At 35.8% G+C, this 18,460-nt stretch overlaps 1 protein-coding gene across 6 annotated transcripts in view; it reads left to right on the forward strand.

Annotated features, from left to right (window-relative positions):
- The window catches only part of WRN (WRN RecQ like helicase), a 142,982-nt gene that overhangs the window by 57,670 nt on the left and 66,852 nt on the right, over window positions 1-18,460 (forward strand). For all 6 annotated transcript variants that reach the window (XM_047716851.1, XM_047716844.1, XM_047716837.1 and 3 more), the window contains 7 exons: window positions 919-1,057; window positions 2,389-2,464; window positions 4,729-4,796; window positions 5,087-5,195; window positions 6,120-6,188; window positions 9,051-9,133; window positions 12,766-12,872. In XM_047716851.1, the coding sequence (XP_047572807.1) occupies window positions 919-1,057; window positions 2,389-2,464; window positions 4,729-4,796; window positions 5,087-5,195; window positions 6,120-6,188; window positions 9,051-9,133; window positions 12,766-12,872 (651 nt within the window). The remainder of the gene's footprint in view (window positions 1-918; window positions 1,058-2,388; window positions 2,465-4,728; window positions 4,797-5,086; window positions 5,196-6,119; window positions 6,189-9,050; window positions 9,134-12,765; window positions 12,873-18,460) is intronic.

Here is an 18,460-nt window from a genome sequence, read left to right on the forward strand (position 1 = left end):
TTCAAGTAGCACATGTACAGGACACTTGCAGACTTCCACAAACTTAAATTTAATATTGAACCTCTTAGAAGGCAATCTGGATGCCCATATGAGAGAACTTTATTTTCAAAATGCTTTTCTAAGTATATTTGTTGACTTGAATAAAAAATCAGAAACAGAATCACTCTTTTTCTTTTCCAGGCCTGAAATGAATACACTTTTTAGAAAACCATGAAAGTCAAGTTTATTAAATGGAAGGTTTAATAAAAAGAGAAAATGAGAACTGTGGTTTAATAATCCTTCTGTCTCTTTTCAGTAAAAAACTGTGAAGACGAAACAATTTTGTAATATCCTAATGTTCTTTAAACAGATAATCTTCATTTAGGGGAGAAAATCCAATATTGTCAAGCCAAAATAAAGAGCAACTTTATTCACATTTGTAATATTCCATTCTTAAAATTTGCATCTTTTATTGTTTTCATAATTCACATAAACATATTCACATAATTCACAGAAACACATTTATTGTTTGCTTACTGTTTAAATCTTATGCTGACACATGATAGGAGAAACTCGTTACAAAAATATCAGTAAAACTCACATTTACCTCTTGGCAATTGAAAACACTGAAGTATGATAAAGGAAAAAAATTCAAATTTTATTCAAAATTTTGATAACTTGCCCCACAGGCAGTTTATGATATGCTATTAACGAACCCTGTTTATGCTGGAAGTATTCCATCTTTGGCCTTATGCCTTAGAAACCATTCTTGAACACATATTTAAACTAGAGCACACATGTTCTTTTGTGGTATTGGTTGCACATCTGCCAGCTTTGAACAAAATTGTAGGTTCTGTTAATAATACTTCTTTTGTGTTGGGTGAAAAAGATGCAACACTGTCAATGGTTTTGCTTTTAAGATTGCTTTTAAACTTTCAGTCTTTAGAAAACCTAAATACTGGCACGGCAGATCCAGTTCATTCAAAATGCAGAGACATGGAAAGAGATCCGGATGTTCCTTTTGAAGATGACGAAGATGAGATTGAAGCTATTGAAGAAGAAGAAGAGGAGGGTGCAGGTAAGCGCTGGAACATGTTTGAAACGACTCACCTCTCCTACCTACTGCTGACTCTAATTTAGCATCCAGTTTTTAAACATTTTGGAGGCAAGGATTTTATGGCGTGTAATTAATGAGGTCCTAAAACCTTGTCATTAGCTGCTTTGGTGTTTGGTCTTTATAAAGCAAAAATCTTACCATTTATGAAAGTAGAGGGATAGAAGCATTGTGGTGTTTGGTGCATTTGGTGACGTGAAACTTTTCATCCTGAATTTTGTGTTTTGTCAAAATAATAGAAAATCATTATTAAGAATCATTAATGACTTAAAGTAAACACTATTGTTAAAGGCATAGATACATGGTGTTTGTTCTTTAGGAACTTATTCCTTCAAACAAGTGGCACAATGTCAGGCAGCAAAATGGACTGATTTTCCTACTGTGTATGCCAACTATAGTTAGGAATCCATGAAATGAACCTTTCTTATTATTTAAGTGTAAGTGACAGTATTTGTTATGGCAAACCATGGGGTCTTCTCATAAAGTAGAACACTCCTCAAGAGCTATATTCATCAATGTTACAGCGTGGGAAAATTAAAATACATATTGTAGGTGGAAAGTACATAAAAATGTTAAAGAAAATGTTACTCTCTTTGTTTTCTTGTATTAATGAAGAAATGAAAGAAATGAAGGCATAACATCTCCAAATCAATTTAGTTCTCTATTTAGAATTGTTAAAAGCTAAAAAATCTAATAATGAATTTTCATTTGTTTATAGATGAGTGGTCTTGATTCATTGCTTTGCTCTGCCTTGGCCACTCATGAACTGTTCAACCTGCGTAGAAAATAAAAATTAGTTGAATAAAATCAATGTAACTCCATTGTTCTATGCCTTTAGAATTATGGTCAAGGATTTGGTGGATAGCTAACTAAAATGAAGATTTAATTTTATCTGTGGCTTTCTTTGTGATAGTAATGTAATTTCTGATTACTATTAATTTAAAGTTGGTTGTATTGTGAAATTTGCATTGGTATGTCGCTTGCCATAGTTGGGTTTAAATGTTAGGTTTTAGCGCTATAGCAGACTAGCAAATTCTAAAACATTGTTCTCTTACAGTGTTGGCAAAGTGTGAACCATTTTGTAGTAGAAGCACAAAGTTCTAATCCGTTATTAGGTAATAATCAAAGTAACTAAAATCATGACTGGTATCCAGAGGACTGAATTAGTTGGATTTAAAAGACAGGAAACAGTGATGTCTGGTACTTATCACTGTATTCTTTAAAAGAAGTCGATGAAATAAAACTTTCATTCCCTATCACTTATAACATAAATGACTATTTCATTTTATTTTAAGACCATTCATTACCAGGACCTAATGCAAGCCAAATTAATTTCCTCAAGATCTATTTTGGCCATTCCAGTTTTAAGCCGTGAGTATAATCTCAGTTAATTAAATTGCATATTTACAGTTTTCTTCACAAAGGAAAAATGGCAAATAATCCATCTGTTTAATAGTAATAACAAAACTTCACTGTAGTTTATACATTCTACACTGCATTTCCGTGACTAAAATAACTATAAAGTTATTTTAAAATAATACTTATTTAAAATTTGTATCTACAAATTGTATTTATGAGAGGAAAGTGATTTTCTTTACCATAGAGAGTTCTGTATAGATACTAGTTTAAACACATTAATAAATTAATTTAATGTTGACTTGTTTTTCATTAAGTATCTGTGTTGTCTATTTCATACAACTTACTGTCCAAAGCATGCTGATATAATAGAAATTCATGAGATAACAGTTTGAAGAATAGTGATAATCTTATCAGTTTTAATATATTCAAATGTATTTATGTCTAAAGGGGCACATTTATAAGTATTAAAATAAGGTGAATAAAAATGAAATGAGGAACAAGTAATTTTGAATAAAACTAATAAGAATGTAAAAACCTAGACTGCATTTTTTCCTATTCTGCAAATTTAAAATTTAACCCATGGAAACATTTCTTTCTTCTTCTTTGATCATAAATTTTTTTTAATTAAACTATGTTCTACATACAGAAAAGTGCACATAAATGTACAGATCAATGAATTTTTACAAGCACCCTGTGTAACCAGGACTCACATAAGGAAAAAATAGGTCATTATCAGCACATCAGAAGATCACCTTTCCTATTGATTTTTCCCTCAACATTTTATTTAAAAAATTTTCAAAGGTACAGGAAAGCTGAAAGAATTTTTTTTTACTATGAATACCTGTATATTCAACATTTTAGTATACTTGCTTTATCATAATATCCATCTATCACTTCTCTATCCATTCCTTAATCTACCTAATTTAAAAAAACGCATCTTAGGGTAGACAGGACATCATTATTTATCTCCCTAAGTACTTCAGTGTATAAATCATTAACTATAGTTAAATATTTATGATTTATTCTTTTGATGTAAAATTTACATGCAGGAAAATGGTCAAACCTTAAATGTGCATTTGCACATATTAAAGGACATGCATGCACCCATGTAGCCTAACCCTTTAGTCAAATATGGAACATTACAGTAACTCCAGAAAGTTCCCTCATGTCCCTTCTCAGGCAATCCTGGCCTCTGGAGCATTTCTTTAATTAATTAAATAATTAATTAATTAATGAGAGAGAGAAAGCATGTGCACACACATGCAAGAGAGAGAGGGTGCGTGCACTTTCTTGCGCATGCAAGTGTCCGGAGGGGCAGAGGGAGAGGGAGAGAGAGAATGTTAAACAGGTTCCATGCCCAGCATAGAGCCCAATATGGGGCTCCATTTCACAACCCTGAAATCATGACCTGAGTCAAAATCAAGAGTTAGATGCTTAACTGACTGAGCCACCCAGTTGTCCCTCTTTTATATTAATCAATAAATTTATGTCTATATATTGAAGCTCAAAAATGTAAAAGAAATTCTATTAGAAGGGTGCCTGGGTGGGACTTTCTGTTAAGCTTATGACTCTTGGTTTTGGCTCCAGTGTGATCTCCTCAAGTGGTGAGCTTGAGCCCCCTGATGGCCGTGCTCAGCATGGAGTGTGCTTGAGATTCTTTCCCTCTCTCTCTACTTGCACATGTGCATGCTCTCTCTAAAATAAAACAAATAAATACAATCTAAAATAAAATAAATAGGGGCTCCTGGGTGGCTCAGTGGGTTGAAGCCTCTGTCTTCAGCTCGGGTCGTGGTCCCAGTGTCCTGGGATCGAGCCCCGCATCAGGCTCTCTGCTCAGCGGGGAGCCTGATTCCCCCTTTCTCTCTGCCTGCCTCTCTGCCTACTTGTGATCTCTGTCTGTCAAATAAATAAATAAAAAATCTTAACAAAAAGTAAAATAAATACATACAGTCTTTAAGAAAAAGAAATTCTGGGGCACCTGGGTGGCTCAGTGGGTTGGGCCTCTGCCTTCGGCTCTAGGTCATGGTCTCGGGGTGCTGGGATCGAGCCCCGCATCGGGCTCTCTGCTCATCAGGGAGCCTGCTTCCTCCTCTCTCTCTCTCTCTGCCTGCCTCTCTGCCTACTGTGATCTCTATCTGTCAAATAAATAAATAAAGTCTTAAAAAAAAAAGAAAAAGAAATTCTGTTAGAGGTAGTGAAAAAATTAAACGTTTTCCACTTGTCCTTGGGTTTCTTGTTAGTAAAACAAAATAGCCTTTTTGCTTTTTACCCTCCAGGGTTCAGTGGAAGGTGATTCATTCTGTTTTGGAAGAAAGGAGAGATAATGTTGTTGTGATGGCAACTGGTAAGTTGTACATAAGCAATAATAACTTAGTCCTCTAAAATATAAAACTTAAAGGTTTTTAAATGTGTGATCTTTTATTACACTCTCAAAATATAAATACAAATGCAAATGGTATAAAGTACAGAAGAGAGTGATCTTGAGATTAGATGCTCAAATTTATGCAGAAATTAGCTCTTAAGAGGATAGCATGTTAGTAAGGACCGTTCATCTCACACAAGTACATTGTAGGAAGAAATCAAAGTACCAAGGCTTTATTTTTATATCTATCAGTGCATTATTTTTATTTCCAGGATATGGAAAGAGTTTGTGCTTCCAGTACCCCGCTGTGTATTCAGGCAGGATTGGCCTTGTCATCTCTCCTCTTATTTCTTTGATGGAAGACCAAGTCCTCCAGCTTAAGTAAGTAATGTTTTCTTCCTCCCTCCCTCCCTTCCTTCCTTCCATTTTTACGTCATCGCTCACCCGATGTGGGGCTTGAGCTTACAACCCCAAGATGAAGAGTTGCAGGCTCTATCCACTCAGCCAGCCAGGTGCCCTAGTAATGTTTTCATTGCTACATTATCACCCTTTTTTTCTTCCATGAGGGAAACATGTGACCTATCATGTATGTTAAAATCTAGTTCCCAGTAACACATTTCTGTGAATGTTGCTCTGTCTTTTTTAGTGATAAATGACTCTTTGGTGGAAGAACTTATCTTTTTACTTGAGTTCTTTATAATCCAAGGCTACCAGATGGTCTCAATAAAAATTTTTGTAACCACAAACTCTAAGCCAGTTTACATCCATATCTCAAAATTCTTTTCTCTTTTGGTTACCCTTGCTCTTTAGCTTGGTATGAAGTATATACATGGAAGTATAATTTTTAGTTACAGAAAAATTTTAAACCTCTTTAATGTGACCTTGCAATTTTTCTGAAAAACCTGCCCTGACAACCTGCTTTCTTTTTCCTTTTTTTTTTTTTTTTTAAAGATTTTATTTATTTGACAGAGAGAGAGAGAGAGAGAGAGCATAAGCAGGGGAGGAGCAGAGGGAGAGGGAGAAGCAGGCTCCCCACTGAGCAGGGAGCCCGAAGTGGGGCTGGATCCCAGGAACCTGGGATCATAACCTGAGCCAAAGGCAGACGCTTAACCAAGTGAGCCACCCAGGTGCCCCAACAACCTGCTTTCTAATACTGCCTTTGGAGGAATTTGTTTATCAAATTAGTGAGTTACAAAAACAGTGAGGATTATAGAGAAGAGGACTGTATTTCCTTAGTCCTTAAGAATGAAGTTGATCTATGTAGTATGTACATGGCTCCAAGAATACTTGTTTTTCTTCTTATAGAATGTCCAACATTCCAGCTTGTTTTCTGGGATCAGCACAGTCAAAAAATGTTCTAGAAGATATTAAATCGTGAGTAATTTATATGGTTTCTGATGTATGTGAGAATTTTATGCAAAATTGTATATAAAAATATATAATTTATTTAAAAATTTATATAAAAATTTTTATTTAATTTGTGGACAAAATGTTCATGATTTAAAAATGTACTTTGTTTTTCTAGTACATTTATAGAATTGTTCAATTTAAAAATCTTTTAAACTTAAATCTATTATTTTTAGTTCTTGGACTGTAACATTAGCATTGTTGTCATATTGTTTTAAAATTTTGGTTTTGAACAAGAATTAGGAGAGTAGGTATCTCCTTTTACAGAGGAACAAATTGAGGCCCAGAGAAAATAATTTGCTTAAAGTCATTCGATGAGTTAATGGCTGAGCAGGGACTGGATTCTAGATCTCTTGTCCCACCAGTTCTAAATGGCTTAATTCCTAATAAGAATGAAATTTTGAACTCATACAAAAATTTGTGTGTATTTATATAGATTAACACGTATGTATTTTATTAGTAAACACACATATATACATGTATTTATTGTTTTGATAAATTCATACAAATATATCACCCAAACCCCTATCAAGGTATAGAGTATTACTCTTGCTCCAGAAAGCTTATACATGTCCCTTCCCAGTCTGTCCTTCTTTCTCCATTTTAAGGCAGACTACTGTCTTTTTTTTTACCATATTTTTGCCTGTTTTAGAATTTCATATAAATGGAGTCATACAATATGAACTTATCTGTAAGACTTCTTTCATTCAGCAAAATGTTTTGAGAATACTTCATGTTGTATGTGTCCGTGGTTTTTAAAAAATATATCAGAGTGCTATGTCATTGTATGAAAATACCATAGTTTGTTTTTTCATTTCCTTATCAGTAGATGCCTAAGCTGTTTGTAGTTTAGGGCTATTATTACTGATAAAGCTGCTATGAACATTCCTATAAATTTTTTTGAATGTATGTTTTCTTTCTCTTTAAACATCTTAAATTACTTTTATTGAGGTATAATTGACATACAATAATTTTTACATACTTAATATATCTAATTTGGTGAGTTTGGCATATAAACACCCACAAAAGCATCACTGCAGTCCAGATGATGAACATATATCTGTCATCCTCAAAGTATACTCATACCTTTTGTAATCCATCCCCCTCTCTTTTTCCTACCTTCTTTACTCCACTCATCAGGTAACTATGAATCTGTTTTCTGTCCCTCTAGATTAGCTTACATTTCCTAAAATTGTACATAAACAGAATTAGTCCTATAATATGTGCTCTTATTTTGTCTGCTGTAGATCACACAGCATAATTACTTTGAGATTCATCCATCTTGTTACATGTATCAGTAGTTCATTCCTTTTTTTTTTTTTAAAGATTTTATTTATTTATTTGACAGAGAGAAAGATCACAAGTAGGCAGAGAGGCAGGCAGAGAGAGAGGGGAGGAAGCAGGCTCCCTGCTGAGCAGAGAGCCCGATGCGGGGCTCGATCCCAGGACCCTGAGATCATGACCTGAGCCGAAGGCAGAGGCTTAACCCACTGAGCCACCCAGGAGCCCCATTCCTTTTTTTTTATTGGTGAATACATTACATCATATGGAGGCAGAGGCTTTAACCCTCTGAGCCACCCAGGTGCCCCTGTCCTTATAATCATTATTACTATATTACACTGAAGAAACTGAGGCACACTAAAGTTAAGTACTTAGCTAAGATCACTTAGCTTATAAGAAGCCGAATTGAGACTCAAACCTTGGGCAGTTTGACATCAGAGTTTGTTATTTATACTGTTTTCTAATGTGAATTAGAATATTGAATAATTTCATGAAATTAAAAGCATATCTATTTTGTTCCTAATTCCTAATGAAAGCGCCATGCCTAGCATGCAGTAGATGAAATATTTTAGAGTCTTTTTATAAGGGAAATTGATTTTCATTCTATTTTACTTTATGTTTTCACTTGGTAGAATGAAAAGGAGACTATATATTTTTAATGCCCTACTAACCTTTATTACAAACATTGTCTTAGGATTCTGTCTGCCCAGAACAGAAAAAAATCAAGTTAGCTTAAACAAATACTGAATTTTGTATTAAGGATATAGGAATGTCTCATGGATCACGGTGAACACAAGTTATCCACCCCTTAGGAAGAGACTTGGAATTGGGTATCAAGAATACAATAAGGCTTTCTTTTATTTATAGCCTCTGTGTGTCTTCCTTATTCTTCTGAGGAAATGAGCATTTTCCACTTTTCTAGTCACAAGATAGAGAAGACCACTCTGCAACAACTTATTTCAAATATTACAGGTCTTGCCATTGGCAGGGACTGATTAGTTGTTTCTTGGTCAGACCCTCAAAATCTAGGACAGAGACTAATTGATTTGACATCGATAAAGTTGCTAACCCTGTCCCAAGAAGATGTATTTAGGCAAGAGAACAAAATCCACAGGAGAAACATGGGTGCTATGGGCTTAATCATGGGGAGGGAGTCAGTGGGAGGGTGATGGGTTGTAGTTCTCCAAGAAGGAGGGTGGTATGTGGGTGGTTTGCCAGCACATAAAAGGCTTACCATAGGCTTGATTGTTAAACACTATAGTTTTGGGGCTAGACTGCTGGAAATTAGAACATGGCTTCTAATGTCACCTTAATGCCAAGTACCCCCTGAGAGCCACTTTTCATTTTGCTTTGTTGAAGTAGAGTCAGAGGACTAATATGTGTGAATATATACATGCATATAACATTTTTTTAGTTTTAAATGGTGTAATGTATCATTTAAAAGTTTGTCAGGTGTTACGGTTTTAAGTTGTAGTTCACTGGATGATTGTTTCCTTTAGTATAGCATATTTCCTTTCCTGTTTCTTTTTTGTTTGCTTATTTTTACAGAGGCAAATACCGCATTGTATACCTAACTCCAGAATTCTGTTCAGGTAACTTGAGCCTACTCCAGCAACTTCAGGCTAATATTGGTAAGTGGTGCCATAGGATCTTTTTATAAGTACTGATTTAGTTGAGTTATCCTTTAAAGTTAAATATGTGGTTGCATATTGGATTTCACTTCTTTTAAAGTTGATTTCAGACAGTATTTCCTCCAGGAAGTCTCTGACTTTCCAACTTGATGTCTTTCCAGTCTTATCCCCTAGTACCTAATAGTCCTTCTGCTGTAGAAATCAGGTTCCTGTATTATAAATTGTGTATTTATATATCTCTTTTCTTTCACTGGACTATAAACTTTTTGGGGAAAAAAATACCCTAATGCAGTACCTGGCATATAGCAGGGATTTACATGTTTTATTGAATAAATGTTGAATCTTAGATTCTGTAAAATGATAATTTCTTTTTTTTGTATTCTGAATCTAAATTAAATCACAGTAGTGGTTTTCCACCTTTGTTCGTGATAATCATTTTAACAACTTTAGAAAAATATAGTGTCCTCCAACTTTGAAAATTCTGATTCAACATGCCTGGGTTGGTCCCCTGGCACCTATAGTTTTTCATGAGTGATTCTGATGTGTAGTTAGGGTTGGAAAACATACTACCTTTGATTATTTCCCACTATTGAGTATGGTTTTAAAAAGTTAGATAGTAAGTCAGCTTATTTCCTAGAAAATGTGAATACAGAATTAATCCATAGCTGGTTCCCTTTTTGTACTTCAAAAATTTTTGTCTTTTTTTTCCTTCTTGATGGCTAGAATAAGCTACCCACAAATTGCAGTCATAGGTACTGTTATTTGAAACATTCAGTTGAACCAACCAGTTTTAGTTTCCTAATATTATATGATCTCATTGTATAGTTATATATTACAATATTCTGGATAGGTTAATTTTCAATATGGCAACACCTCATTTAATTGTTGCTTAGTAGCATATAACTCTAGGAATGCATTTAATAATTTTTGTAACAGTAAAATGAAAACAAATTGTTTCTTTTTGGTATATATTAAATACGAACAAAAGAATCAGAGCAGAAGTTAACATTTGATTAAATACATTATCAGTGATGTGTTATCAATTTCTTATCTCTTATTGGCATATTATATTTTTGTCTTTAATGGAAGACAAATTTGGTGTGTGTCTTATAAGATTGTATGAAGTTCGTAATGATATTTCACTTTGGATTAGGCCTAAATACCCTAGATATATGTATTTTATGGCTTTATATCAAAAGTTAGGATTTGTGTCCATGGTAAGCTGGATATGTTTTGTTCCATTTTAATACTTGCTTTGTTTCTGGGGTGGGGTTAATTAGTTGTTAGCTTAAGTATTTACTTAGATCCTTTGACAGCTAGTTCTAATTCTCTATTTTTATTTTTTGTAATGGATTAAATTATGAACTGCCATCATTAGAGAGGAATACTCTGCATAAGATGGATGAACATCCTTTTTTTGGGGGGTTGACTCTCAATGTTGAACAAAAAGGGATAAATTCTTTTTGAAATATTTTTTTCTTCGGCTTTTGTTTGTAGGAAATTATAAAATGCTTGCAAAAATGAATCTACTCAGAATTATATTTGTATGGTAGTCTGACATTTAGCTAATCAGATTTATGCTTTTTATGTTACATTATTTAAGTAGTATGAGTATATAACAGAAGCAGCAAACATAATTTTATATGGAGACTCCTTAAAAGCAAAGACACTTATAATTGTCTTTTGACTTTAGAAATAAGGCTTGAGTGGCAGATATGCCAAAATGAAATATGCCTAGGACTTGGGCAGACACTTGGACTTGCGAATTTAAAGTAAAAGTTAGCAAAAGCTCCATAAACTGATGCTAAGGGACAAAGTTTAGCTTCATTAAGAGGTAGGTAGTTAAACCTATAATTTTAAGCAGGGTTTTAAAATAAAAGAAAAGGCATCATGTTTGTTTTAACCTAATTTAAAATTTGGGTCATTTAGTTTCTAAAGCCAAAATTAGTGGTAACATTGAATTTTTCCCAGCTATGCAGCAGCAGCCAGAGAATTTTGATGCTAATCAGCCTGTATTCATATTTAGTAGGTTTATTTATTTATTTTTTTTTTTGCTTTCTCTTTCATCTCTATTGTATTTTGTAATCTCAGTGAATTATAATTGTTTGTTTGCTTGTTGGTCTCCTCTTGTGGAATTCGGAGCTTCTCAAGGTTATAGAGTACATCTTATTAATGTTTTCCTATGGAGAGGTGTTTTATTTATTTATTTATTTATTTATTTTTTTAAAGATTTTATTTATTTATTTGACAGACAGAGATCACAAGTAGGCAGAGAGGCAGGCAGAGAGAAAGGAAGAAGCAGGATCCCTGTCAAGCAGACAGCCCGATGCGGGGCTCGATCCCAGGACCCTGGGATCATGACCTGAGCTGAAGGCAGAGGCTTTTAACCCACTGAGCCACCCAGGCGCCCCTGGAGAAGTGTTTTGATCATAGTAGGCATTTAATGACTCTAATAATAATTGTTCGGTGTTTTGTTTTGTTTTTATTGAGCTGCCTTTTTTGCCAGGTCCTATCTTAGTATTTTATGTGTATTTGATACCTAACAATCTTCAGAGTGACTAAAAAATGTTAGGTATTACTATATTTACCTTTTATTTGTGGGAAACTGACACTTGGAAGCTTAAGTAACTTGCTTAAGGTAATACAATGTTGGTGGTGGAGCCAGGTTGTCTGACTCTAGAGGACATATTTGTCATCACCCCCCCAATGGCAGAAAATCATTAATATTCAATTATCAAGTAATGATCATCTCCATTAATGGAAAAATTATTTATTTTTGTCTCAAGTATTAATTTGATAATACAGGGCAAAAGTGCTACTGTCATTACTTTGGACATTTTAATGGACGGTTTTACAATAAAGCCCTTTTCTGAAATGCATTACTATACACTATTGATTCTGTTTCAGTGTGCGTGTGTGGTATGGGGGCAGAGTGGGGGCGTTGATAGGGGAAGAAAGAATGAGTTCTGTTCCTTCTTACCTACTTGTACATACCGAGTTTTAGTTCTTACCATTTTACATTAGAAAATGCAGCTATCATCCTGTCTTCCAATACTGGCATTCCAGAGGAACTCTCTGCGGTCTGATATGTGATCGGTCATGGACAGTGATGATGCACCTCGTCTCAGTAGGAATGTGCTCTTTAATCTCTTTTGGTAACTAATTGATGAGATAAAATTGAAAGTATTACCAAAGAGGAAAAAGAAAACCGCTCTTCTTTTTTAAGGCATTGTCATTGCAAATGGTTCATGAGTGATAGTTTTGAGGGTATAGTAGTAGTAAGTAATTCATTTCTTTGAGGAATAATGATGAAAGCTGAAACCTAATAAATAATGTTGTTTGAATAATATATGATATATGAATATATAATATATGAATGTTTCCTTTTATCCATATCCTTTATCCATACGCCTTTATATCTCCCATCCTCTGTTCTCATGATGCTTATTTTGGTGTTACCTGATGTCATTTATGCTTATATTTTTATATGAAGCATATACTTTGATTGGAGTTATTTTTTCTCCTTTCTGTAGAATTTATATATTCTAAGTGGAGGTGATACTGATTTAGATGAATTTATGACTTCTTTTTGAACTTTATTTCCCCCATTTTTATGTTTTTCACTTTTGTAGGTATCACCCTTATTGCTGTGGATGAGGCTCACTGTATTTCTGAATGGGGACATGACTTTAGAATTTCGTTCCGGACTTTGGGCTCCCTAAAGGCAATACTCCCATCGGTAAGCTTGCAAGTGCAACGTCTTGAAATGATGTTCTTATCAAAGGAGAGTCCAGGATTGGGGAGTTGCCAGAAGGCTGAAGACTTCTCTATGAAAGGGCAAACAGGTCGTGAAAGCAGGGGAAGGATTTTTTTAAAGTTTTAGAGTTTTTTAAAAACTCTAATTTTGGCTTTCTTCTAAGGTTGGCATGTAATTTATTGAGGAATACTATAAAGCAGGGGTTGGAAAACTTTTACGAAAGAACCAGGTAATAAATATTTTAGGCTTTATAGGCCACGTATGGTCTCTGTCACATTTTTCTTTGTTTTTTCTCACCACCTTTTAAAAATGTAAAAACTGTTGGCTTGTGGGCAGTAACAAAACCGTCTGTGGACCAAATTTCACCTGTAGAACACAGACTCGACTTTAGAACCATGTTTAGATCCCATGCCTTCTCAGTTGAGCTCTTATGTGTGTGTCCTTTTACTCTCAGATGCTGTGAAAGTATGGTTACCTCTTCTTACATCATATTGAAAACATGAGAAATGAACTATTCTGGAGAGGTTTTAGTAAAGTTTTTAGTACCAGAATTCTACTTTCTTCCCTAATCATAAAGAATAGCAGATTTCTACATGAGTATTCTACATGAATGGCATGTTTTATATGAGCACCTTGAAAATTCACAATAATGGCAACCATTTTATTTTTTGAAAAACTATGGAGTCACAGGCAGTTAATAAAAAAAAAAGGAAAGAGAGACTCTGTGTACCTTTTAGTTTCCCCAATGTACAATATCAAAACTAGGAATATGACATTGGTATGGTCTTTATAGTTCTTTTTTTTTTTTAAATTAAAGGTTTATTTATTTATTTGAGAGAGGGGTCATGAGTGGGGGGATGGGAGAAGGAAAGAATCCCAAACAGATTCCCCGCTGAGCATGGAGCCCTACGAGGGGCTTGATCCCTCAACCCTGAGATCACGGCCTGAGCCGAAATCGAGAGCCAGATGCTTAACTGACTGGGCCATTCAGGCGCCCTTTCACAGATTACCCTTATTTTCCTGGTTTTATAAGTACGTGTGTTTGTGTTATCTATAGTTTTATCCCATATGTAGATTTGTGCAACTACCATTGCATTCAAGGTACAGAATTGCTCCATGAGCACCAGGCTCCTGGATCTGTCCTTTTCCAGACACACCCACCTCTCCTTCCACCCTTCACCCTAACTTTTAGTGACCACTGATCTCCATCTTTATAATTTTATTTTGAGAATATTGTATAAATGGAATCATACAGTATGTCACTTTTTGGAATTGGCTTTTTTTTTCACTCAGCATAATTCCCTTGAGATCCATCCAAGTCGGAGTATAAGTCAAGTTTGTTGCTTTGTATTGCTGCCTAGTATTGTATTATACCACAGCTTGTTCAACCATTTACCTGTTGAGGAACTTTTGTGTTGTTTCTACTTTGGGGCTATTATGAACAGTGCTGCTGTGATATTTGTGTACAACCCAAAGGTCCTTCAGTTGGTGAGACAACGTGACCGTAAGTTTTAATTTCTCTAGGGTAGATGCCCAGGAATACAGTTGCTGGTGCTATAGTTAGTGCATGTTTAATTTTTTAAGGAACTGCTAAACTGTTTTCCAGAGTGGCTATATACCATTTTACATTCCTGCCAGCAATGTCTGAATGACTCCGTTTCTCTTCATCCTTGCCAACATTTGATGTTACCAGTAATTTTTATGTTAGCCATTTTGATTAAGTGTGGAGTGTTATCCTGTTTTTTGTGTGTGTGTTTAAGGTTTTATTTATTTATTCAAGAGAGAGCATGAGCAAAGGGAAGAGGAGAGGGGAAGGGGGGGGGAAAGAATCTCAAGCAGACTCTGTTGAGTGCGGAGCCCGACACCTGAGCCAAAACCAAGAGTTGGGTGCTCCACCGACTGAACCACACAAGTGCCTATATCCTGCTTTTTTTTTTTTTTTAAGATTTTATTTACTTATTTGAGAGAGACAGAGACAGATAGTAAGAGAGAGCACAAGTGGGGAAGAGAGGGAGAAGCAGGCTCCCCACTGAGCAGGGAGCCCAACGTGCGGCTGGATCTCAGGACCCTGAGATGAAAACATACGTTTAACAGACTGAGCTACTCAGGTGCCCCTGTCCTTTTGTTTTTACTTTGCATTTCTCTAATGGCTAATGATGACATCTTTTCATGTACTAATTACCTCTTTTGTGAAATGCCTGATCTAATGGGAATTTTTTTTAAACTATTGAAAGTGTTTTATTGTAACTATGAATCTTTAGTCAGATATGTGGTTTATATATATTTTCTTTCAATTTGTAGCTGCCTTTTCATTGTCTTTACGGTGTCTTTCGCATGGCAGAGATTTTTAATATTTTATGAAATCCAGTTTATCACTTTTAACTTTTGTTGTGTTCTTCACCTAACTCTAGGTCCTGAAGATTTTCTTTTATGATTTTCCCCAAAATTTTAATAGTTTTATGTTTTACACTTAAGTCCAGGATTCATTTTGAATTAAATTTTGTTTAAGGTGTGAGGTTTATATTGAGGCTCTTTATTTTTTTTTTTTGGCCTATAGATGTCCAGTTACTCCAAGCAATTCTGTTGAATTGCTTTTGACACTTTGTTAAAAATCACTTTGGTATATGTGGGTGAATCTGTTTCTGGGTTCTCTAGTCTACTGTATTAATTTTTTTTTTTTTAAAGATTTTATTTATTTATTTGACAGAGAGATCACAAGTAGGCAGAGAGGCAGGCAGAGAGAGAGGAGGAAGCAGGCTCCCTGCTGAGCAGAGAGCCCGATGCGGGGCTCGATCCCAGGACTCTGAGATCATGACCCGAGCCAAAGGCAGCGGCTTAACCCACTGAGCCACCCAGGCGCCCCTACTGTATTAATTTTGAATGAATAAACAAGGTTGATTTATGTTTAGGTTTTCCTGTTAGTAGTGAAGCTATCATTTCCTCTGAGCTCAAGATTTAACAGTAGTACAAGTAAACTAAGAAAAAGCATTAAAGATTGTTTGTTATTCTTTTGGTAAATTATCTAGTTCATTTCCATTGCATGTTAATTATGCTTATAGGTAGAAAAATTGAGAGTTTTTTTTTTTTTTCTGTAGCTCTTCTCATAAAGATGTGGTTAGAGCAGACTAAATAAAACTAAATAAAACAAACCAACACAGAAAACTTGAGTGTACCAATTAACAGGTATATACTGAATCAAACTAGACTGAATTGAACACGAGTTACGGGACTGACCCTGTTCAATGCTTTCATCTCGGTTAAGCCTCCCCCAAACCCAGCAAGATTAATATCTCTGTTCCCTTCACCAGGATAGCACCTTATCTTGGTTCTCCTCCTTTCTTCCTGTCATTTCCTTCTGCGATTCCTCTGCTTGTTTCTCTCATCTCTGCACTTTTGACATTAGGGTGCCTGAAACTGAAGTCTTTTGACCTATTCTCTTTCCAGTCTGCACTTAAGCCCCTAGTCATTTCGTCTAACATACGCTTTGAATACCATCTATATGTTGACAACTCCCAAATTTATATCCCCACCCTCAGTCGATATCAGCAACGTATTAGTGATCCAGTTTCTCTGCCTCCTTGCTAGCACTTGGTATTATCACTATTTTATAGAATACACACACACACACGCACGCATACATACACACATAAATGTAACTGACTACTCGGCATCTTTCTACTTAAATGCTTAATAGGCAATTCAGACTTAACCTAGCCCTGTGGCTTCCTGATTTTCTTTCCAACCCAAACCTGCTCTTCCCTCAGTTTCCCCCATGTCATTTAATAACAGATCATCCTTCTGGTGCTCAGGCCAAATATGTTCAATTCTTCTCTTTTTCTCGCACTCCATCCCACATTTAAACAGTGAGGAACTCTTTTGAGGTCTTCAGAATATATACCAAATCTAATACTTTCTCTCTCGATCCCTGTCACTGCCCTGGCACAAGCCATCATGCCCTTGAGGGTGCGTTATTGAAGCAGTCTCCTCATTGGTCTCCCTGTTCTCACTCTTGCCCTCCTTAAGTCTCAGTACAGCATCCAGAGTGATCCTTTTGGAATAATAAGCCAGATAGGTCATGTCTTCTGCTGAAAATCCTCTAGCAGTGACCATTTCACTCTAAATAATGACAAAAGTCATGACAAAGGTCTTACTTATGTGATCTGGTCTTCGGTTTTGTCTTTGACTCCATTCTCTACTGCTTGTCTCCTCATTCGCTGGGTTCTAGCCACACTGTTCCCCTTGATATTCTTCAGACACGGAGCATGCTCCTACAGTAGGGCTTTGTTCTCACTCTTCCGTCTCTCTGAATACTTATTTTTATTTTTTTTAATTAAAAAAAGTTTATTTATTTATTTATTTTTAAAAGAGAGAGAGAGTGTGTGTGTGTGAGAGAGCACAAGCAGGGGGAGCAGCAGGCAAAGGGAAAAGCATGCTCTCTGTTGAGCAGGGAGCCTGAAGCGAGACTCAATCCCAGGACCGTGGGACCATGACCTGAGCCGAAGGCAAAGTCTTAACTGACTGAGCCACCCAGGTGTCCTGAATACTTATTTTTAAAAAAGATTTATTTATTAGAGAGAGTGAGAGAGAGAGAGAGAGAGAGAGAGAGAGGGCGCATGCGCACATGTCTGTGTGCAAGTCTGAGGGAAAGGCAGAGGGAGAAAATCTTCAAGCATACTCCCTGCTGAGTGTGGAGCCCAGTGACATGGGGCTCAGTCTCAGGACCCATGAGATCATGACCTGAGCCTGAAGCAAGAAGTTGGCCGCTTACCTAACTGAGCCACCCAGGTGCCCTTCCCTGAATACTTTTCACATGGGATGATCCCTTACTTCTCTCAAGTTTTTACTGAAGTATTACTTTTTCATTTATGCCTCTTGGGCCACCATATTAAAAATTTCAAATTAATTTCCCCCTCCAACATTCGACATACCTCATATTCCTTTGCTATTTTTTAATAGCACTTATCACTGTTTTACTTACCATATCAAATTTTGTCTCTTGTCTGTGGGTCCCTCCTAGAATGTTCTCTATGGGGGACAGGCTTTTGATGGTTTTGTTCATATAATCTAGAACAGGACCGGGCACATAATGGGCGCTCCGTAAGTACTTGGGTAAATGAAAAATGAATTCCGACGAGAAAGCAAAGAATCAGAGACGTCACTTTCCCAGCGGGGAGTGGTAGAGTTGGGCCATAGCTTCACACTGGGACTCTGTGTTGGTATCTCAAGCAAGTGATGAGAAATAAGTATAAAACATAGTTTCTGCCCTGAAGTAGCTCATGGTGCAGTAAAGGAATTTAGATCCATACCTGTAGAAGCAAAAGTATCAAACAGTAAATGGTATGTGGAACACAGTAAATGGTGTGTGAAACAGTATAAATAATAAAGAAAGGTTAACAGTACACGTAATAGATAAACAAGATATTTGTATGGTGAAAGTCAGGAGGCTCAGTATGCCTCAAGGACTGCTTTCCATTAATTTAGAATGGTTTTAAAGTAAGCTTTTGGAAAATAGGAAGATTGCTTTCTGTAATCCTTTCTGAGGCCTTTGATGCTAAGAGGATTGTGTTAGA

Source organism: Lutra lutra, chromosome 2, assembly GCF_902655055.1.
Source record: "Lutra lutra chromosome 2, mLutLut1.2, whole genome shotgun sequence".
Classification (NCBI taxonomy): domain Eukaryota; kingdom Metazoa; phylum Chordata; class Mammalia; order Carnivora; family Mustelidae; genus Lutra; species Lutra lutra.